The 24,098-nt window shown below is 37.4% G+C and overlaps 1 protein-coding gene across 5 annotated transcripts in view; it reads left to right on the forward strand.

Moving 5' to 3' along the window:
* TRIP12 (thyroid hormone receptor interactor 12) overlaps positions 1-24,098 on the forward strand; it is an 85,174-nt gene that overhangs the window by 26,935 nt on the left and 34,141 nt on the right. For 3 of the 5 annotated variants that reach the window (XM_042793253.1, XM_042793256.1, XM_042793260.1), the window contains exons 2-7: positions 3,270-3,416; positions 12,109-12,234; positions 13,211-14,010; positions 21,560-21,665; positions 22,921-23,057; positions 23,954-24,037. In XM_042793253.1, the coding sequence (XP_042649187.1) occupies positions 3,319-3,416; positions 12,109-12,234; positions 13,211-14,010; positions 21,560-21,665; positions 22,921-23,057; positions 23,954-24,037 (1,351 nt within the window). In that variant the 5' untranslated portion in view covers positions 3,270-3,318. The remainder of the gene's footprint in view (positions 1-3,269; positions 3,417-12,108; positions 12,235-13,210; positions 14,011-21,559; positions 21,666-22,920; positions 23,058-23,953; positions 24,038-24,098) is intronic. The other 2 variants (XM_042793262.1, XM_042793266.1) reach the window with 1 other exon arrangement.

Consider the following 24,098-nt stretch of genomic DNA (forward strand, 5'->3'; position numbering starts at 1 on the left):
CTGATGTATAGTTGTAGCTTTTTCTTGTTGTGGGTGTGGAGAGAATGCTCATTGTAGTTGAGGAAATTGTATTAAAACGTGACAGGACTGCACTGGTGCATTCAGCACATCTGCTGGGTTGTGCATCTCCTTTAAATTTAAGTATCTAAAGCGAAGGAAGATTAAGCCTGGGAAGTAGGGTTTACAGATGGAGGGACAAGTCTGGAGGAGAACAGTTCAGATTTAGGAATCTAAGGCTCTTTTTATCATTCTAGCATGTGGAAGACACAATTGTGACCCACAGAAAAGATCTCTTTCTTACTGGACTAACTAGACACATGGTATTGTGTGGCTTCAGATACTTGCAGTGAGACTTAAAGTTAGTGTTTTGAGGTTAAAGGTCATAGCTGAATCATGAAGCAGCATTATATTTAAAGGCAAACTGGGAGTCATATGGTAACACACTACACAATAGGAAACGCAGTTAAGTTGAGAGGTTTCAATATAGAAGGTAACTCATTTTGACTTGACGGATGCCTTACAGGATAAAACCTGCCATTTCATTCTTCTACACAGCTGAAAATACCCTGTGTGTGGCAACACACTGTGCTGCATAACTTCTAAGCACAGACTACTTAAAGTGGCTGGCTGACCCAGACAGATCATCATTAAACTAAAGTTTCCCTGGACAGTACCAGGATTGCTTCTGATATTTTCAACTATCTATTCTGGTATTTTGTGGAGGAGACCATGTACTGGCCCTAGGTGGGAAAGCATGTGGCTGACCTAGCAGGGCTCTAGAGTGAGCAGTGCTTCTTGCAGAGTGAAACCTGCTGGAATGTGTGTTCTTACAGTCAGTATGAGGTGATACTATGAAACAGTTGCCATATATCTACTGTATGACTGATAGTTTGACATGAGTACCTGATTTCAACCTTGGTTGACCTTTGTATGGGAAGGGGACACTACTACTTCCTTTCAGAAAATGCACAAAATGTGCCTCCTTGCTGATTTTTTATGAAGAGATTATTTTTTTTTATTTGGTGTTTGAATACAAAGAAATGGAGAATGCACAATTGCATTTGACAGTGCCTGTGATTAACTTCAGGCAGACCCCCTAGGTATTGCCGGAACCTTGGGCAGCTTTCAGCCTGGTAAATGTTAGGCTCCTTGTTTCATGTGTGTGGTGTTGCCTGGAGAGAATGCTACCACGTATGCTCTCCTCAACCTGGCTAATCTGGCTGCACCAGCAAGGTGGCATAATTTACAACTGTAGCAGGCTTTTTCTGTTCTAAGTCTTTTTGTGCTCTGAAGTGTAAGAAGTTGTAGGCTGAAGGTGTCATGTATTGCTTTAAAGCTTTAACTCTTTCTGTTAGTGGGAATATTTGCTATGATTAAGGAGTTAGGATAAGAGAAGTCATCATGAAGAGGGAAAGCTCAGCTTCTGAGGAGTAGGATTTACAGTTTGCTTAGCCTCCCACTCATCAGGTTTATAGCTGAGGTTCATTGAAAAACTATATTTTATTGGATTGTATATTTTGTGCTCTATTTATATTCTTTCAAGTTCCTAAGCATAAAGTAAAAAAAAATCAAGGTGAAGACAATTATTTGCTAATTAATCCTACTTTCTATCCTACTTTATGCTTTTGCTGTGTTGGACCTTGTAGTGGAGAGGACACAAAGACCTTTCAAAAGATGCTTATGATTCCTGTGATGTGGGGATTAGGAAGGAGAGCAATTTTTCTACCTAGCTTATATTCTTACTTGCTTTCTGGAGTTTATTTAAAATATATCTGGCATGCTAACCAGGAGCTCTCAATACTAGCTTATATCATTACAGTGTAACAACACTGAATCTGAGCTAGCAGAATCTTGATCACTAATTTCTTGTGCTGTGCAGGTGTCGTGATCATATACATGTTCTTTTGGCATTGTACTAGGTATGTGAGGTAATGCTTTGCATAATACCAATTTATATTCTTGGTTTCTTATGGCCTACAGTAAAACAGAATAATTTAGGACTCTTTTTTTTTTTCCTTCTCACTTTTGTTCACTTCCAGAAGCTCTTTCAGTGAAATAGACAATTATAGTCAAGTATTGTCTCACTTTACTGACAATACAAGGACTTGAGAGTTACTTTATTGGAGGCATTCCAATTTGAACTGAACCTTACTTATGTGCAGCTGAAATGTTTTAAACTTTTTCCTGGCAGACTTCTTGCTTACTGTGCCACAGGTATAATAGATACTGAATCAGCATATAGATTATTGTGTTCTTAAACTTGAGTTATTTTCCTTCTTGTGGCTTCTTTCACCTGCAAATACCTTTTTACCGGATTCCACACAATTAGAAACAGTAAAACTGGATCTGCTGGTTGTAGTCCTGTTACTATTTCTCTGTATAGAAACACCAATTTATCACAGGGTACAAAAGTTACTTCTCTTCACTGAGGAGCTAAGTGAGGCTTGATCTTGAAATACCTGTGTTTCTGAGGACTGCAGCTGGGTGTTACTGGTAGTCTTCCATAAAACTACCAAAAATAATATCTGTAGACCTGTAATAGTCACAAAGCAATTCCAAAAGTAGTAATAGAAAGCCATAATACTGATTATTTGTTTAAAGTAATTATGTACACTCATTAATTCTTCTGTGTCAAATACCTTCTCCCACTAATTAAGCACTCGTGAGGAAGAACTCCTTGCTTATATAGTTAAATATATTTTCCTGAATTAGTATGTATATTTCTTTACACAAATTGAAGTTGCATAAATCTGACTAGAGAAAGAAACTGTTTTAAAAGCACAGTAGATACTGATGCTAATTCTTGAAACTGGTACTGTAATCTCCTACAATGAGAGTTAAAATACTTAAATACTGTTGCTCTTTATCAAACATTGAGTTTTACTATTTAGTGTGTTTTTTCCTTAATGTTGACAAATACAGATTCTCCTAAATTGCATTTGTTCGGTGTTGTAAAATAATTATAGAAGCCTGCCAGGAAAGAAATATGTCATCATAGAATCATAGAGTAGTTTGGGTTGGAAGGGACCTTTAAAGGTCATCTAATCCAGTAGGTCATCTGTAGGCTATATATGCTGAAAACTGGTTGCTCTGTATTAAGGATCTACAGGCTTTTGAGAAGATTCTTGGTTTGTGTGTCTTTTAAAAAATTGATTAAAGATTTTTGTCTTAAGTTTTTGCTTAAACAATATCATTTTGCATTTGCCTCTTGAGGCATGGCTGTGAGTCTTTATGCAACATGTCTTATGACTATCTCTCTTGTTTTTCAGTGAATGATAGTGTCTAGAAAGGGTATGTCCCTTCAGGAGAGAGGTGCCAATGTCCAACCGGCCTAATAACAATCCAGGGGGGTCACTGCGACGTTCACAGAGGAACACTGCTGGGGCCCAGCCACAAGACGACGCAGTAGGAGGAAGGTATGACTTATCTGAGTGTTTTTAATGTATAAAAACAAATTTGCTATGATTTAATTAGAGATTGAAGTTTTCCACCCTGCAATCCAGGTACTGAAACCTGCGTAGTAATCTTATTGCTCCTGAAATGCTATCTGTACTGTTATTCCATGGGATGAAAACATGAATAACTGGCTATCACACATATTCAGCTAGAATAGTGGCAGTAGATCTATGGGGAAAAAGTGTAACTGAGCTATAGTCTACAAATCACAGGTGGTGACAAATTCCTACCTCGTCTTGCTTCTCTGATAAAAAATATGTGGGGGGAGATGGACAGGGAGACTGCTGTGTGAAATCTGGGAAAATGTGTGTGCCTATTAAGGAAGACTGAATAACTGGTACCTCTCTGTTCCTTTGCACTGCATATTAATTCTGTGCATGATCTTGAATAATTCAGGAACAAAAGGTCTGCCATCTTTTAATATACTTGCACTGGTGAGCAAGTGAACTGGGTTGTATTTGTTCCGTAAGCAAAACATGCAGAACAGATTCTTGAAACTTTTCTGTGGATGCTGACTGTATAATTATTGCCCATGTCCTTTAAGAATTTAAGAGTCTTCATCTGAGTGAGTGAAGCCTGTATGGATAAGTCTTCTGTTAATGTTGTTAAAATATTAGTCTAGTGAAGAAGGGTTATAATACCATGGCAGGCAGCATCTGTCTGCATTCTACTTCCTCAGAGGTGTTACTAGTGCAGTTGGTTGAATGCGTCTATCTTAGGCTTGAGGTTTTTTGGTATAAGTATTAAAATATTGCAGGTCAGTGGCACAAAATAATTTTTATACTATGAAGGAATCAGGCTATAATGTATAATGAAGATGAGATGTATTTCTTACTGGTATAAGAACAAAATTACTGTTGAATGGATGAAGGAGGCTAGCTGTTTTTCTAAGGAACTTTGTGGGGAATAATCCAGTCTGTAAAGTGTAACTTGCCTTTTCCAAAACTAGTCTCTCCTGTAGAAATGTAAAAACAGATGATAAACACCAGGCCTCTGTAGTGTAAGAAGGGGGAAGTTACTGCCTTATGTAGCTGAAAACTTTGCAAATTAGAATTGTTTTTGAAGAATGCTCCCTCTTTAACTGAGGCATGGTCAACCTTTCATTCCATTCTGTCAATTCTGTGTTATCTCTCCATCTGAATGGGGTTTTAAGTTAAATATTGCCCTACCAACACTTTCCTTTTACACTGAGCTTGCCCTGAGGTGAATAACCCTGTCCCTAGAATAAAGAATTAGGGGCAAGTTATATGGGCATGGAGTGGGGGATTCTTCTCCAGATGTCTACTGTTTGTTCAGATTTTACAGCACAGTACACTGTACAGTGAGTCAGAGAAGTTGAAGAATTTTAGAGGTAACGCTCTTTTCTTGTAAGTTACTCATTTGGTGTTTTGCTGCATTGTGATCTTTTACTGATGGTATCACACAGTGATTCAAGATGCAACTTGTCTTAACTGACTGATGTCTTCTACCCTTCACCAAATCTGTGTCAGTCACACTTCCATGAGCAGGAGTGTATTGCACACATGAAGTATGTTAGACCTTTATTGGAACCAAAGTTCTCTGCTTAAGTAAAGCAGATGGAATCTTACAATCCTCTTTGAAAATGCATGCTCCTTAGTACAGGACCTCCCCTGCCGTTACATCTCTGAACAAGCATTTTTGGCTGACGAAGCCTATAAGAAGGCCTGAATAAAGTATGATGATTAATATAAAATATAATGAATTAATTTTCTTTTACTGTTTTCTGTATCTCCAGTAAGCTGCTGGGCAGAAATGGCTATTGTAGAAGGAACAATGTAAAACAGATCTATCGGGTCCTTGAAAATTTTGTAGATGAAATGTAAAGGCAGGCTCTCAGATAAGTCATTTTTTCTCAGGTTGCTTGTCCTCAGACACAAACCTTGCATGCATCTAGCATGCAGTGGGATAGTATGTTCTAGTTCTGCTGCTGAAAAGCACAGAAGAGGGTCTAGAGTTCACAGCTTGATGTACCTTCATTATGCCTTGATGTATTCATATGATAGATACTGCTTTGGCTGTTATTTAAAAAAAAAAAAAACCAAACCCAAAAATCCAACAAACCCTCCCCAACGAAAATCACCTTTTGTTACAGTAGTTTTCTTGGGGTACTTGAGACACTAACTTACTTCCAGTCTTTCTTGCATTTGTCATCCATAAAGTGAAACTCTTCAATTTCAGCTGTAAAATGATCTAAATAGAATGAACAAACTGTGGAAAGACCAGTTTCAGTAATATGCTCATATTGTGCAAATAACTGTGAATTTAGGATGCATCTGTGTTAGTATTTTAATTGGAGTTGGGAATGTTCTTCTGAAGCAAATCTGTCATCCTCACCTGCTGTGCTTTGGCTAACGTGGAGTGGCCTTGGAGCACTTGAATTGGAATATTTTTGGATAAAACTAAACTGGAAGTTGTGCTCTAGAAGAACAGTTCATGCATCGTGGTCACTTGTGGTTGTAATCTGATCTGCTTTGAAGTAGAAATCATTGAAATGCATAGATGGCAGACATTGGTCCTTAATGGCAACTATCTTGCTTTACAAATTTTCATCTGGTGATTTACACTACATGTTGATGTAGTTGTATAGACAGTGAGATTTTATTTAGCCATTTTATTAGATCCATATGTTTATTAAAAAGCAAAACAAACCCAATACACAGACACGCACAAGAAAACCCAACTCCAAACCCTACACAAATCAAAAACACTAGTATTGTGAGGGAATTAAGCAGTAATGTGAGTTTGTAGGGGATTGTTACTTCATGCCTAAAATTAGCCACAGAATTTATAAGCACTTTAAGGGCCACACCTTCTGAAGTGTTGGAGAAGGTTACTTCGTGTTGGTCATAGATATGCAATCATAACCCTTCAAGCAAGGACCAGTTTTGATATTGTCTGAACTTGTATACTTGATTACATTTCTGCTTTGTATAAATAGCATTCTAAATGCTGGAAATAAAACAGCTTTTTTCTTAAATCTTTCTTGTGGCTAAGGTGCACGTGTTTTCAAAATAGAAATTAAGCATCAAAAATTTGGAGAGATTTTGCAGTTTTGTCACTCCTAGTATAATTTCAGACTTTGTGAAGTCCACTAATTGAATGTGAGTGAGTGGTCATATAGCCATTGGTAGTATAACCAAATGGCTTTATGACAGCCTTAACTTTGCCTCCATATCTTATGCTCTGACTGGAATGAACATGGTGATAAACTTCAGTTGAGGAAGGTGTTAAAAAGGAGACAGACTGGAGAATGGTATCACTTCCAAGCTGAAGTGCTAATAGATGCCCTTCTATAGTCTTTAGCCTTTTAGCAGCTTAAAGGGCTTTTGTTAAAACTTCATTAATTTAACTTGCTGAGCGGCTACTGTTCACTTGCATGAAGACTTTGGAAATTCCAAACTCCTCTCTAGTTTAGTATGTAAAACAGAAATGGAGAATCTTCCTTCTGTGATGTCTAATACTGTCAGATTTGGTTTAACTTGGAAGCAACAATGCAAATCCATTTTCTTCTAGACTATATTTGCTGTCAGTCTAATAACATTGGTACTTGCAGTCAGAATGACTGGGAGAACTCTGTGATAGGTTTTTTGGTGGCGTTTACTAGCAATTTCACACTCAACACAGTAACTTGATATGAGCTTTGAGTGTTTGATTTTTGCAGTTGCATTTGGTTAAAAAACCCAGTGATGTTGGGCTCACAGTATAGAAAGATTGTTGCAGCACAGATTGGAAGTTAACTTGGTATTTATGATGTGTGCTTTTTTCCAAAAGAAGCAAGGTATGTGTGTTTTGACTACAGATGTATAAACTGGAGAACTGTTTTCCCACCTCCAGGTATGCACATAAACAAACTGGTCTTGATGAAGTTGGACTAATGTGATTCTTCACTTGTTGTCATTAGTGATGTTGAAATAACTTGTGCTTTGGATGACTTGCTGCTCTTGTGGATATTACAGTTCTTTCTTGCTTTACTACCAGATTGAAAAGTATTCAGTGTTATCCTCATAATTTATAATTATGGTTAGGATAGTGCCTTACTAATTGTACAGCATGAATCCTTGTCTGAACTATGTCTTCCAGCAATTTGTATTGAAGGATGACTTCTTGCAGGTTTGTAAGGAAGAAATAATGATATTAAAGTTTCCCTTTGCAGCAGTAAACCAAAGAGGAGTGGGAAGCAGATGCATTAATGAGAGCACTCTTTTCATGGGGGCAGGAGGAGGGGGTGGAAGGTTCTTACTGTCACCTTATTAACTCTTTATCCACATTGTCACCATGTGCGTTGAAGAATTGTGCTTTTGTGTCTTAAGATTCCAGTGATGCCATAGTATTTAGTTTGAATGGGAACAATCTGGAAGTGATGCCATGAGGCACACAATAAGATCTTTTCTGAAAGTGTTACAGTTGACTGTTCAGTTGTGAGCATTGTTTCATTATATTAGTATGAAGTATGGGAAGTGTTCCCATGTACTAGTGCTGCAAAAAGTTGTTAATTATTTTTTCAGTGATGTTAAATGACAGTGATGCTTATCATTAATTTGCATACTGTCACTCATCTGGAAATCTTTAGGAACAGCAGTATTTAAATAGGATATCAATTTGACATAAATGATTACTATGTTGTTGCAGTTGTGTATGAAAATATACTTTGTATTATATTCTGAAAACTTAAAGATTTTTCTATACATGTTCTTGTGCATTTGAGATTGAAAGCTAAATGAGAAATAAGAGATACCTGTTAGCTGCCTAGAGGACATTGGTATAAGCAGAATCTAGAAAACACTTTAGACTGACCATTTTCAAATACTACAGCAAGAAGCATGCTTTTGTCAGTTATACTACTTTTGTTCTGAACAGGATCTGGTTTTGGACCAGTCTTGATGGTAACTGTTAACATCTTACCTGAGACGTATAAAAACTAAATGTTTGCATTGGTGAGGAAGACAGATGGAATATTTGAGGAGGGAAAGTAGGGCTTTTTACACAGCTTAGTTCATTTGTGCTATTCCTATTTATTTTTTAAAAAAATCACTTGACAGAAGTCAAAGGGTATTCAGTTTTGTAGACTTCATGTTTGGAAGCATTTAATACCTTACTCTCAGCTGCTGAGGAACATGACTCTAGATGAAACACTTTATTAACTAACTTCAAAAGGTATTTTTTTAATATGCACAGAGTAACTCTTTGAGGACAGGTTCTGGTTGGTTCCTTTCTATAGTTTTGCTGAGAAAAGCTAAGGTCTGGCAGTTTCCATGAGATTGTTTATATGAATAGTGCAAACTAAATGATGGGTCACTTGTCAACTTCTGTGTGTGTTACTCTAAACTGAGTGTCTGCTTGTGAATTAAAACGTATATCAGCAGACAGCTTTGCCTAGTTAACTGAAGCCTTGGAATGGGTTATGAAATTGTCTTGAAGTTGTGGAGGAGACAAGAGGGGTAAGAAACAAGAAAAAAGAAAAAAAAAAACACCACACAAAGAATAAGAAACATCCCCCCTCCCCAAACAACACTTGAACATGTAGCAAATGCTCAGTTTTCCTGGTCCTGCCCCTGCAAATGGAAATGGACAAACACAAGGTCATAAATACTTACCTTATCATTTTTTTTGTCACTAGTGAGGAGCTTAGCCTTTCAAAATACTTGTTGCTGGAATATTTAAGTGGACCTTCTGAATGAATGATATGCTAAAGAATAAAGAGCTTGTAACTGGGTAGGTTACGAGTCACAAGTCTTGAATTATGGGCAAAAGTACAGGTAGCTCATACCCTTTAACAAGAATCAGTCTTGCAGCTGCCCTTGTACCTTTCATAGCACTTAGTTCTCCAAGCATTACTCTTTTTGTTTCTAGCTCATTAGACTATTCTGTGTACCTTTGTATGGAAGTTAACTTTCGGTGAGACCTGAAGCAAGCTGTCACAACCTTAATATAAATTGGGTCAATGGTAATTATTAGTTGGTGTATGGTTAAGGTTCTTTTAACTTAATTTTGCAGTTTCTCCAAACTGTCGGTCTGCTTGCTGTTGAATAAATCTTAGAGAAGGGGAGGTAATGTCATGTTCCTTTTAGCTGACATGCATGTACAGTTGCTATTGTCTGGTGTACCTTCTGTTTGTAACACATGCAAGGTGAATGATTGAACTCAAAGAATGAGAAGTGAGAGCACAGTATGTCTTTAAAAATAAAATAAATAAAAAATCCTCATCAATTTTGACTCCCCACTCGTTATGTTTCTAGTCTAACCTTTCTGCTTTGGCTATGGGTGTTATTTCTACTGATAGTTTGATGGATAAAGAAAATAAAGCAAATGCAAAGAGTCTGCATGATACAATATTCACAATCCCTGGGATATGGTTGTAGCTTTGGTCCACATAAATTGGACATTGGTATGAAATTGTGTTTGTAAAACTTGTAAGAACATGAAGAGTTTAGAGGTGAAAGGGCCGAAGGCTGGAACAAGCGGAAGCTCTTCAGTGCCAGATTTAAATACTTGATGTTTTGATATATTGGCTTAGCCATATTGTAGTTGAAAAGATCTTCAATTACTTGTGTTCTGTGAATACTTAAAGCACTAAGTTGAATTCAGTTCTAATTAAAGCAAACCAAAAATCTTTAAGGGAAAATAACCTTTAAAAATACACTTCAGAAGAAATGAAGCCTGATCAGTTAGCTTACATAAAAAATGAGATTCCTGCCAAATGTAAATTATATAGTAACTTCTGTTACTGCCATAATAAAAACATTTCAAGGGGAAAATTAAATTTCACTCCTTAATCTTTTGTTGGGAAAAGGAAAATCCAAACACGCAGTATTAGGTGAAACATTCCCAAGCTTACCTTGATGGAGTTTGCTATTGTGAGCTAAAAATCTAACTGTTTTATTTCAGTTGCTTTTGATAGTAAAAATTATTTCTTCTAGTATGTGAAATAAAAACAAGTTACTGGAGTATGGAGAAGATGCTGTTAATGTAATGTTTTCAGACTGCTATGCTCTTAGAAAGATGAACCCTGGAAAATATTTTGAGTATGTTCTGTCTAGGTGTATTCATCAGTTTGAGTAACTGACTAAGTGAGAACTTCTCACCCTTTCTTTTCTTCCAAAGTAATAAAGAAAAACAGTCATACTACCAAATTGTTAGCATTTCAACTGTATAAGCAATTTAACATTTGGCTATTACTTATGTGAATAGACTTGTTACTTTTTTCCTACTAGGGCTTGTGTTTCAGTTGGTGTTGAAATCCATAAGAGGATTGTGGAACTTTCTGGTCAGTAGCAGACTTAGCTCGGCCTTTGCTACTAGATTTCTGATATTTGCTTGGAAGTAGCTACTTTAAAGCTTGTGGAACTCTTCTACATCTTCCACTTATTCTTTTGGCCTAAACCTTTTGATGTTTGGGATCATGGGTTAGAGCAAGACACTTAAATATGAAGTCTGCATTTCTCCCCTTCCCCTGTATGATTCAAAGATGCTTGCATAGCTCAACTCAAAGGACTAGATAGCCTAGCTTAATAGCATATAAGCATATCATGAGCAGTTCTTCAATTTTGAAACATAGCTTCTTCCACCATTAATACTACGCTAGTTTGAGGTTTCATAAAGGTTAGTGGTGCTTGGGGTTCTGTATAGGTAGGATATGAGCAGTAGAGTTTCCCTGGGGACAGCTGAGTCAAGTGTGTATTATCCAGGGAAGTAAAACAAGTGAGATGTCTCTTGCCTTAGCAATTGTTTATACTGTGCTGCTTTACGTGCTGGTGAGCTGTCTCTTCTGAGTCTTGCACATGGTAATTCTGATTGGTTTTGAAGATAGATGTGGAATACGTGAAGATGTAACTTAAGACTTAAATTTTATCGATGGCATAGTATGATCTTTGTCCTACAGTCAGATCTCATGAAATAAGCCATTTTTTGCATGCAGCTGAAAAATGCTTGGAAGATCTCTTGTAGTTTATTCATGTGAAACTCATTCCTTCCTTTGACATCACAGGTTTCCTGTCTCCTCTGAATGCCTTCATCAGTATTTCGTCATTTCTCTGAACTCAGCTGTTACCAAACAGCTCTTAATCCTTTGAATTTTTGGATCTGCAGCCAGAAAATAATTGGCAGGGTTGAACTTTTCTACAAAGTGGAACTGGTTGCATTCCCATTCCAAGCATTTGATTTTCTTAAACTGAAGAGCAGAGAGACTTGTAAACACTCATAACTGGATAAAGTTTTAATGCATGGAATCTTGAGGTTGATGAGTATATATATATTTTTGAGAAGAGGTCTTTGAGTGCTCTAGTTTTGTGCCTTACTGTGCTAGCTTAATGATTAAGTGAATAATTCGGTAACCTTGCACACCAGAAAAATTCTAATTTATCTGCACAGCTCAGATGTGAGAACATGTTTTATTCATTTAAAGTTACTAAAAAATCATGTGCTTTACAATCCAGGTACACTGGTGGCAAATTGTAAATACACCAGGTGATTCTTTGGAAATACTGCTTTAATGTTAGGGGTTGATCTGGAAAGATTTCAAGCTGTAACCTAATTTTTGTAAATGCTCCAAAAAATAAATAATAATTCCACCTACAGGTTTCTATCTGTATCTCGGAATCCTGATAGCTTTCTGTTTTGACTTTCTGCTGACAGGTCACATTTAGGGCAGGCAAAACATAAGGCACATAGCCCTCCTGAGAGTAGAAAATCTATTTCAAAGACACCCAAAGTGCAGTCTAATACTACTTCTGAGCAGTCCAAAGGACACTTTTCTAAAAGGTAATTGCTCTTCATATTCATATGTTAACCAGTGTTATCTGCGCTTCACAACTGTGTATAATATATCTATTTACACAGAGTTCTTGTAAAATATATGACTAATAGATTTTAACCAATCTAGGTATTGCATTCAGTGGATATATTGCAGTTTCACATTCTGTTTGTGTTTTTTGTTTTTCGAATTCACCAACTAAGAGCATTCCATCAGTGATGGGGAGGAAAAGACTTCTGCATAACTAGTCCTGGAATACTTGCAAGATCTTTCTTGCATTTTCCCACTTTATGTTGGGGGAAGATTGTCCCAGGAGTTCTAGGCAATGTCTAATATTAATTGAAACATGTAATAATACAAAGTATGCCTGTGTTCACGGTAATCATCTCGGTCATGTTTTGTCTGCTCTTCATATGCTTCTGCTATATACACACTGGAACAGTTTTCAATCAAGTAGAAGAGAATTTTGTCTTTTTTGTGTTTAATTATCTCAGTTTCAAGATTGAGAAACCATCCTTCTAAGAGCCTTCCATGAACTAGAATCCAGTTATAACTAGTTATGCATTACTGAACACTCCTTACTCTCTTGTGGAACTTTTCAAACATTCAGATAATAGCTTCATGGCTTGAGGTTTTTTTTTTTGTTCTTTTTAATCACTTCAACATAACTATTAAAAAAAATAATCAGATGGTAAAATCTATCCAGGTTATCTCGTATCTCCTTCTTCAAAAAAAGCAGTGTACTGTGCTTTTATTTTGCAGTTTATTTTAGTTTTCATGCTAGCAAACATTTGCAATATGAATATTCTCATACAAGCATGTTTTTTTTTTTTCTTCTTTCAATGTAAATTTCAATCATCAACAGTGTTTCTTACATGTGGTTTCCTTTATTATTAGAGAATGCTGACATTTGTCTTGCAAAACTGTTGCAACTGTGTTGTTTCTTGAGTTCAACACTAACACTGTTCCTGCTTACTTCTACAGAGGCTGTAGTTCATCTGCTGTTTTAATACCACAACAAGAAGATCCAGAGAGAGTCAATACTTCAGAAAAGCAAAAAACGGGGCAAGTGCCTAAGAAAGACAATTCTCGAGGAGTTAAACGCAGTGCTAGTCCAGATTACAGGAGGACCAATTCTCCTAGCTCTGCTAAAAAACCCAAAGCACTTCAACACACTGAAACTTCCTTGGAAACTAACAAGCCACATACTAAATCTAAGAGAAGACACTTAGACCAAGAACAGCCGAAGTCCACACAATTGCCATCAACAAGCAAGGCTCACACCAGAAAGGGTGGAGCTGCTGGTAGCTCCCGAAGTCAGAAAAGGAAAAGGACAGAGAATCTGTCTTGTATAAAGAGTGGTTCAGCAGTTGAATCAACTGGCGCTGAAGAGAAGTCAGCAAAACTCTCCAAGCTGGCTTCAAAATCGGTGACCTCAGCCAAAGCTGGGTGTAACACCATCACTGATTCTTCTTCTTCAGCTTCCACATCTTCTTCCTCTTCTGCTGTTGCCTCTGCTTCTTCTACTGTTCCTCAGGGTGCCAGAGTGAAACAGGGAAAGGACCAGAATAAGGCTAGACGTTCCCGTTCTGCATCCAGCCCCAGTCCAAGAAGAAGTAGCCGGGACAAAGAACAGAGTAAAACAGGTGGCTCTTCAAAGTTTGACTGGGCTGCTCGATTCAGCCCAAAAGTCAGTCTCCCTAAAACAAAACTGTCTCTACCAGGCTCTTCTAAGTCAGAGACATCAAAACCTGGACCTTCAGGACTACAGGCTAAGCTAGCAAGTAAGTTGTTCATCTGTGGAAGAATAAGCATGTATGTTTTAAAATAGTCTTCAAAACTAATAGCTACATTGTTTTCAGGCTTCTAGAGATTTTTCTTAGTTAAATTAACTTTTAGTGTGTTCTGAGCTTTTAAGTAAAGCTGTGACTGAAGCTATATGCAGCTAAAGCAAATTATTTAAGTACAGTCAGTGTTCTATAAGCTTAAGTTGCTTCTCTGTCTTGCAAATCAATTTTAAAAATAAAGCTATGCAAAATAGTTGGTTATTGTGATGGGAGGGACATATATGTTATAAAACTCTCTTCATTATGTTCCTGCTGTCAGATTTTTTTTCTCATTTCTTAAATTTTCTGTCTTGAAGTAGGAACAATAAATGCTGGAAAATGAGTAGATAAAACGGGGTTTCCTGTTTAAAGCCCACTTTCCTGATTTTTTGTTACTATGAGAATCTCTGATGTTACTTTAAGAACACTGATACTTTAAACCTGGTGTATCTAATGCCTGCAATGTTAGTTACCTTCTTTAAAATTGTTCTAACAAAACATATCCTCTATGCTGAATTTGAGTAACAGGTACTGTTCTTGGACATTGTCACTAAGAAATACAGGTTGTCTCCAAGCAGAACACCTGCTTGCTAGTGTGCAGATATGCTTATAGCTCTGTTGCCTTGAACAAAATTTTTCTGAAATGCATTATGCTGCCTTTGTGTACTGTATGATTTACTTACAAAGTGTATTATCTAAAACTTAATGTAAGAAGCTGGATTCCTAAGCTTCCTTACAGTTGTTCCTTTATCTAGATTTGATCACAAGTAGCCAGTCCCAGCTGGGGCATGTCTATAGTTAATACTAGTGCAGGAAACATGTGAAATAAACAAGAGCAACTGGGTGTCTTCCTGTATAATCAAAATAGATTTAATTGAACTAACAAGCTTGTTTTGGATAATTAGCATGACTGGAGTATTGATTCTGGAATGACCTAACCTAATTGACTAAGAATGGCATTGGGAAGAGGAGTTACTTTATAGCGAGATTTTATCTACCTGCTCCACGGCTCAAGAATTACCGGGTGATGAATTTCAGAGTAAAAACTGTGAATTTGTACAGGGTGGATTGAAGGGGAAGTGGGTAGGAGTTGGGCAAGAATGGGACTGACCAACAAGTTCTTAGCTAAGTCTGTCCTTGTTGCTGGCAACTTGTTAGCAGTGAAGAAAAGCAACAGGGAGGAGAAAGAATTTGCCTCCAACAGGTGAACAATGAGAAGGTGAAAGCAGAGTAATTTATGTGACAAGTTACAAAACTCCATCAAGGAGCGAGAAGGGGAAGGGTGGGATAGCACAATGTTAAGGGGTGTGTGTGTTGAGTAGCTTGAAAAACAGCATTGAGAATATGAGCCTAAATTGTCTCCACAAAGAACATACTGAGAAAGCTAGCCTGAGTAGCTTTAGCTCTTCCATGACCTGAAAGTCATCTTTTGCAAAAACGATAAACTTAATTTGAGCTAAAACATTCAAGTAGATGTCACAAAACCAAGTTGGTATGGACTGTAGGAGTGGGGGTGTGTGTATTTATAAAAAGATCACTGGTGAGGGGCACAAAGCGTGGTGGAGAGACATTTCTAGACTCAGTAGAGGGTTAAAGTTACTTTCTCTAGATGGCATCCCAATTTGAGGGGAGAAAAAAAAAGTACTAACAGGTGATAGTAGGAAGTCCAAAATGTCTAATGCCTCTTTATTTTACTATATCTTACAGCAAAACTTATTCCAGTGGTGGTTATACTATCACTGATCAAAGTGATTATACTGAATATCATTAAGAGTAACAACTCAACCTAGAAGTGTTAAGCTGTGGTGTTTGCAAATGGTCTCAGCTTTTCAAATAGTGCCTTAGAGGTCTTTGACAACAGATTGAAGTGATCTTGAAATCAATAGTAACTATTGTTAGTTTAGCCCTTTTTTTAAAAAAAGGGAAGATAACTTATTTGTTATACAGCTTCACTAACTAAAAATAGCGGGGCAAATTTGAAATATATTTAACGAAATATGCATTTTGAATAATGCTGAGAAGTGTCAAGAAGATACTAAGAAAATAAACCTTCAGGGTAGGTTTTTAAGGAAGAATGGGTAAGTTCAAATTTATTTTCTGTAACAAGCTAGTACAGGGAACAGAAGTAGGGCTTTTTTCACACAAATATTAACACCCTTAAATCTTTCTAAAGCAGTAAGGCAAACAGTGATCTAGATTAAATTATTGAGGGGTATGCCCCTCTGCCTGGGACCATGTCTTTGGAAGTCATAGTAATCCTGTGTAGAAAGTGAAAGCTAAAACTCAGTAGGCTTGTATAAGGGTATAATATGAAACAGGTGTTCGAAGAGGTTTGCATTAGGGCTTATAGAACTAGTGGGATATAAACAAAAAAACAAACATGCAAACATAACTCCAAGGAGCTGTAAAAACTTCAGGAAAAATGAAGGGGAGGAGTACTTTTAGGAAGAGAAATGGGAGGAGAGAGGAGATTCTGGTTCAGTCATATCTCTAAATGCAGTGCTGTTCACTTCTGGGTATTGCAGTTCAGGAATTACATGAAGAAATATTAATAGTTGTGATCTTTGAAGGAAAAACTAGAAGAGCTCAGCTGGTTTACTGAAGAGAAGGATGAGAGACATGCTTGCTACCTTTGCAGAAGCTTTTCACGTGTTGGAGGGAAATACCCTGAGGTTTCTTGTCCAGTCCTCACTGGATAATTAATAGGTGTTAAATGCAGACAAGGTGACTTTCAGAGTCTTCAACTACACGGTCTGTGTAACTGAGCAGTGACATCACTGAATAACAGCTGTAGAATTTGTTGGAAGAATAAAATCAGGCTAAAGTTTTGCACCTCTCTTTTTGTACCTAATATTTCTTGATGGGAGGGGAAAAACAAAGCAAGTTTCTTGTTTCGCTTTATTGATCTGACTGATTTCACATCCAAGTCCTATAATTTGTAGGGGCTTTTAAAATGTTGCAAATCAGGTTATCTCACTGATCATGTACCAATATCAAAACAAGCTTAGTTATGTCTCCATATTTAAGGAGGGGAAATCTCTACTGCCCTTTGTGTAGTGTCTTGTGGCACTTAAGTAGGAAGAAGCTGGTAATGATGGCTGAGAGTGCTGAGAGCACAATAATTTAGGGTAGCTGTCCCTGACTGCCAAGCCTCTACCTAAATACTTTTAAGATTTGGGGGGGTGGGGTGCTGGAGCGGTTATTGGGATACACTGGAAAGCCACGTCAAGATGAACATAGAGCGTGAATGGTGCATAACTCCTGGCTTCAAGGAATTTGGCAGAGGTGGGGGAGAAAATCTGAAAATAGCTTTGAAGTAGTTTATTTGGGATTGTGGGTGACACAGTCTGCATGATGGTCATTAGAGCCTTAGAGTTGTGGATTTAGGAAATGACTAGCTCAGAGATACTTGGTTTAATTGTGGTGATGGGCTGTGTGGGGCTATAGTTAAGAGCTGGGGCTGTCTGAGTTGGTACTGAGGGAGAATAGTGGAGTATTAGAGTGAAAGGAGGTTGTCTTGCCTTTCCCTGCCACAGCTATTTTCATCCTATCTTTATTGTGTCATTATGAGAACAGCCCAACACAGGATTCAATCTGAAGTCTAAACTTCTAGTACTAACAAGTAAGTCTCTACTGATTATCTTTGAGCTGCAAATAAAGAGTTTTCCAGGTTACGGACTGTGAAAGTTTGACTAACTTTGTTTTGGCTTGGGTGATACACTCAGACTTAAATAAGTGAATGTAGTTCAGCTGCATTCAAAACTTGTTTCTTTCATGCAACAAAAAATGCCTTTAAAAAAGAATGCTGACCAGTAAACACACTTAAATGTGAAGGTAATCTTATGGGTGTTGGGTTTTTGTTGTTGGTGGTGGTTGTTTTTTGTTTTGTTTTGTTTTTTCCACTTGTTTTATATTTTGTTAGGCTGGCTGTGCTGTTTCAGGTTTAGCCTGTTTGGGTCTCTCTTCCTTCTGAGTCATTAACATGAGTGTTTGGCATGCAAATAGTATGATGTCAGGGCATAAGCAATATACCTGTTTGCCGTAAGGAAGCGTATGCCTCTGTTCTCATTCTGAAGTTTACATCTGCAGTTTTAGCAGTTGCTGAATATGGACTACTTAAACGTAATTTTCTTTTGGTTTATTGAAAGTCCATCTCTGTTAACTTCTACAAGCTCTTTGAAACAGATCTCTTGGTGATAACTCTCTATATTACAGAAATAGTGCTAAATAAACAACTGCTGGTGATGAGCATCAATCTAGTTCCCCTGAAAGCCCTTGTTGTCTGTCTGGCAGTATGACTGGGGCTTTCCTTTGACACGCAGCCCACAGGCCATCTGATCCCATCTCTCTGCTGGTTGTGCCCCATTTACCAGTGAAGGCTTGTGGCTCTTAGCCTGCTGCAACTTCTCAGTTGGGAGGCCATGATGGCAGCCTGCTAAGGGGGAGATGAAATTTTGACAATAATGTGAGTGAAAGGCAGAAGGTTCAGTCCTATGCTGAAGAAATTAGCATTCCTGAGCTTTAAGGTATTGGGAAGATGCAAAGTATTTGCAAAAGATGCAGGTGGTAGGATTGACTTAAGAAGCCTTCTTAAACAATGAACTTTAAGGGCACAGAGTGGCATTCCAGCAGAAAGGAACAAGCTCTGTGAAGTCTTTGTTCACTTCCTTTTTAGCCTTTGAAATTAATAGAGGGAGGTGGAAGCTTGTATATGTGATTGGGTAAATACATCTGAGGTAGAGAAGTAAAGACTTGGGAAGAAAAACATGCTAAAAGATCAGACAAGTAGAACATTTGTCCTGAGCAGCAGGAAAAAAATGAGATCAGGTCTTCTGAGTGCTCAGGCTGTGAAGTATTCTGCAGCTCATCCACCAAGCGGTAACTGGCAAACTTTTTACATTCCGTAAAACCCATGTATTGAGGTAATTCAGTTTAAAGAGATGGCTCAGCTAATTTAATGCCTCTTGCAGAAAAGAACAACCCGTTTCATAGCTTCATTGCTCTACTGCTTCATGGTGTCTGTGCTCATCTGACCTGTGTTAAGCAAGCTCAGCTCACCAAACTGGCAGAACAGTGATGGAACAAGAAAGTGTGCATCAAGCGTGCACTTTGTGCATCTTGGGATTGGTTTGGGGACAGCAAGACATGAGTGAGTTTATCATACTGTTAAACAACAGTAAGATGTTAAACTAGCTCTGCTGTTCTCTGAAGCCTTTGCCCTTAGCAGAAATCCTTTTTTGATACAAGTTAAGTTAATCTCACTTCACTTGCAGTGGATGTGTTGTGTCTCATTGATAGCCTATTACTAAGCTGATACAAAGTTACTTAATGTTTAGGTCTGATTACTTGAAAATGAGTATCCACAGATTTGAAGTAGTAAGTGCCATGCTGATATAAAGAATTAAAATGTATTTGTGTATTTTTTTTCCAGCGAACTCTAGTGTAACAAGGTGATTAATTTATTCTTCTAAATGTAAGGCAAAAGTACACCTCACTTAGAATTTCACCGTACTGTTGTAGGTACCAAGTAGCCTACTTTTCCTTACACGTAATATGAACCCAGAGTGGTAAACACATTTTATCTGTAGAGTAATACAGTGCTATACCTAGTGCCCATTAAAGCATGCATTTTTTGTTGTGAAATATAACCAGCTATGAGGGGAGTTGTGTTGTATCTGTGCACTTATAGTACTTGAGAAACTTAGATAGGTATGGCATAGGATCTTGCTACAACTATTTCAAACTGATTTTGTCTTGTATCTCTACTTTATAATGTGCTTTTTTTTTTTCATCGTTTCCCACACGCCCCCCCAAGTGTCTTACTGTATGTAAATGGAGTTGAAGTCATTGTGTATTTCTGTTATAGCAACTTCAAATTAAATTTTTGGTTTGAAAGCACATATAATAAAAATGCCACTGCCTTTTTGAATGTTTGAAAGTTACATGTTTTATTCAATATGTACAAACCATCTGAAAATGTGACTGGCCTGTTTCAGTTCAGTGCTTGGTGGCTGTTAAATACAGAACCTTCTTGTTTTCTTAAGGTTTCCAGGTTTCCCGAATTGGTGAGGTGTGTGGTAAATATATGAATATCAGGTTAACCTTCATCTGCATGTAACTTAACTGCACAGAGCATTGTGTTTCTGGGTCAAATATAGTATAGTGTTTGAAAGGACAGGCTATTGAGCAGGTTAGTAATAGCTTTCCAGATCAGTTTCCCTTTTCCATTAAATATCCAGTCAGAAGCTGCATAGTTATCACTTTATCCCTCAGTACCTCAGCTCAGCATTCCTGGAATGCTTTAAGGTTAAGGAAATAGAAGCCAGTTTGATAGGTAATGTGCTCAAAAACATTGCACATTTAAAAATGTTTTAGGTCTGCTTTGTTACCAGAAGAGGGAGCAGTGATCTAACGTTCTCATCTTTTCAGAATTACATCTGTTGTAGTAATAATATGTCTAAATTGTATGTTATGGGGTTCTCTTTTAGAGTCAGGGAATGAAATGTAAAGCTGGACCTGATAAGGATTTTTAATTTTTGACATGATAATTATCAGCCTTCTGGTTTGGAAGCTGTTGTGGGATATTTCAGCCTGATAGTAAGCTTGTTCATCATATTATAATGTTGTATTGTATGGGGCTTTTATGTTTAAAATTTACCTGGTTCCGTGGTGAGTTATAAAGCCATTGTTCTGATGTTATGACTTAGAGCAAATTAATATCAGTTGGGTTAGTCTTCAACAGTGAAAATCCTTCTAAATTGAAAATTTGACAACTCCTTTTCCAAAGCTGTGAACATGTGCTTGGTTATTTGGCTTAAGGGAAGACCTTTTGACAGTGATAGGGATTGAAGGGATGTAGTTGAAATAGGAACACGAAGAATACATATGACAGATCTCAACACTGTCAGTGCTTAACTCCTGGAGGGGAGCATGGTTTTGATTTAAGGCAGTTACTCTTAAGCCATAGTAATAGGAATAAAGCTGACTAAAAATTACGATTCAGCTAGTGAAGATGATTGAGTTTATGCTGCACATATTTACTTGGAGGTGTGGGAAAACAGATGCAACCACCACTGCCCTCCCCCCTCAGTGTGATTTCTTTTTCTCTCTATCTAAAGCTAAAGCGTCTTCTTTTGTTTTAAGTGTTTTGAACATCAACATGTGGAAGTAATAACTTTGTATCCCATAATGTGATATGTGTTCAGCATGAGAAAGACAAGCTCTTCTGTAATTATAGTGTGTAGGTTAGGAAAAGGTGTCTTGGTAACAGCTTTGAGTTTAGTATTACTTAATTCAAAATAATGAGTAAAAGTAAATATCTGAACCTTTCTTTTACTGGTATAGCAGTTAAGTGTAAGGTGACTAAAAGCTGATGTTGGCTTGTTGTGGTTCTTATGTAGAAGCTGTTCTTTCACATAAGTTTCCTGTTTGCAGAAGTTTAATTTCTTTGTAGAACTGCTGTGTATTTAAAGACTGATTTACTCTCAATTCTTTACATATTACACAGGTCTAAGAAAATCTACGAAGAAGCGCAGTGAATCACCACCTGCTGAGCTCCCCAGTTTGCGGCGGAGCACACGGCAAAAGACCACGGGCTCCTGTGCTAGCACCAGGTAAAACTTAAGATAATGAAACATGATTACTGTGGTGGATTGATATTAATGTCATTTTCATGCATGAAAACTGGCCTTGTCTATCTCCTCCTTTGCTATTGTGAAAGTAGCTGTAGCTTTTCAGGCCTGCTGGGTTACTCTGTACACCAGAGCATGGGTAGTGCATAGAATTTATCACCATCAGATCTTCAATAAGGCCCTGAGCTGTGGGGGTGGAGGGAAAGAAATGCCTAAAGCCAGTATCACATGTTTAAGTAATTATTCCTTAAGGAACTGGTGTTTAAAAAGATACTAAACACAAAGAGAGTGCTAAACTACTGTCCGTTATGAATAATAGACGACTGTTTTGAAAAATGAAAGACTTTATGGTGCCACACACGACTCTGCTTTAAAAGTGTACATTGTTAAGCTGACTCAGCTTGTCAGCAGCTGCATCTGAACAATACTACAAATATCTAAGTACTTAATACACTTTCTGATGCAGGGGCAAATTAGCCCTGAATTAATAATTTTAAACAGCTGGTAGATTAAATGAAGGGGAGAGTAAATCTGTACTGTAATGCAAAAAATTTTTGTAGCTGCATATATTCTGAAGCTAGATTTACAAAGCCTTAACAACTTTACTTTTTTTCTTACACCTAAGCTACATTTAGTAGTTCCAGCACAACTTCTTTTCCCTCTTCTATGCCATAAAAAAGCCTCTGAAGTCTGATTCTGTTGTCAAGTGTGCATTTTAATTTGACTGTTTACTGTATAGGCATATATATTTGTAGTGGTGATGACAGTAGTGATTAAAAAGGCAAATTTAAAAAGGCTTGTGTCCTCAAGCTTGTTCTGGCACTGAAAACCAACTTGAACATCAGAGTTCTCTTTGTTCTTTCAGCAGTTCAGAACTTCCTTTAAAGACAGTTACTCTGTCATTGAACTTTTCAAATGCGTATGTGATTTGTAACTAACAGTGACTTCCATCTTGTTCATTTTGACTACTATATTTCAGTAGACTACCTTATCTTGAAGGGTATAATGTCAGTACCTAGCTGTAATGCATTAGTATAAACAAATCACTGCCATGGTGTGGAGCAAGGAGGGAAAGATTGGATATTTTTGTCAAGACTTATTCCTACAGGAGTCAGTTAGTTTGTGGAACTTCGTGGTAGTGATATGCATAAATGTTCTGTGGTTTTGAGTAGTCTTACGTTAATAAATCTCCCGTCTTAATCCATACGGTCTGAAACTTTGTTTTTTGAATCTTTAGTCGGCGAGGCTCTGGCCTGGGCAAAAGAGGAGCAGCTGAAGCTCGCCGACAGGAGAAGATGGCCGATCCTGACAACAACCAGGATGGAGTTAACTCTTCAGCTGCACGTACAGATGAGGCTCCCCAGGGAGCTGCAGGTAAGAAGAAATTACAACTGAAACATTTTTAGTATAGTTGTTGATATCAACTTCTTGGCATTTAAAAAATAATTAAATGGATTAAGTTCTGGGGAGGAATTATTTAAGCTGGTACAGCTGGGAAATAATTCTGGAAGGTTTTTGAGTGAGAGGGACACTTACTTTTGAATCTGCTCTCTTGGATGACTGGTACATGTTTCAGTTTTCTTTTTTTGGTAGTCTCCAAAGTATATCCAATATGCTACATAAATTACTGTACTGCCAACCAAAGAGACACCCAACTGTTCGGAATACAGAAGGCATGCATTTACCTGTAAGAGCTCTTTTGTAACTACTCATAAATATTCTATAAGTTTTCTGTTGAAATTGCAAGCATGTCTGTACTGGAGAAACTTGTAACCAAGTTAAATATTCTTACTTGCACAGTCCTATTAAATGGTACTTAATTTTATCATCCTGTCCTAATCAGTAGTGAGTTCAAAGGAGCTTTACAGCAATTATGGTGGAATGTAGACTATCTTAAATGTTCTCTACTTAAAGCTACGTCAGTACAAAAAGTCAAAAATAACGGAAAGTAAGCATATTATAAAAATTAAGAAAAGCATAAATTTACTAAGGATATGGGTAAATCTCTCTGAAAGGCAATTTGCTAATCTAGCGGTATCTTTTTTTCAATTAATTACCTTGTGTTAATACAGCATCTCCCTTCAGCTTTTGGAAAGTATTAGACTTGTAGACTGGTCTATTTAAAGTTACTGTTGTACAGAAGTATGATGGTGACAGGGTTAAATGCAGAGCACTCTCTGGTGGATGCTTTCCTTGATGGTGGAATTGATGTGAATTTTGTAGCTTTAAAGGCACTGTAACTTGCAATAATGTCTATTTTATTTCTTTAGCTTCTAGTTCTGTTGCTGGGGCTGTAGGTATGACAACCTCTGGAGAAAGTGAGTCAGATGATTCTGAGATGGGAAGACTACAAGGTATAAAAGTTGTTGTTAATTTACATTCAATTTTTTGGTTTGCAGCCTACAAGTAGCCATA

The sequence above is a fragment of the Tyto alba genome, unplaced genomic scaffold (genome assembly GCF_018691265.1).
Source record: "Tyto alba isolate M040663 unplaced genomic scaffold, T.alba_DEE_v4.0 Super-Scaffold_10, whole genome shotgun sequence".
In the NCBI taxonomy this organism is placed as follows: Eukaryota; Metazoa; Chordata; class Aves; order Strigiformes; family Tytonidae; genus Tyto; species Tyto alba.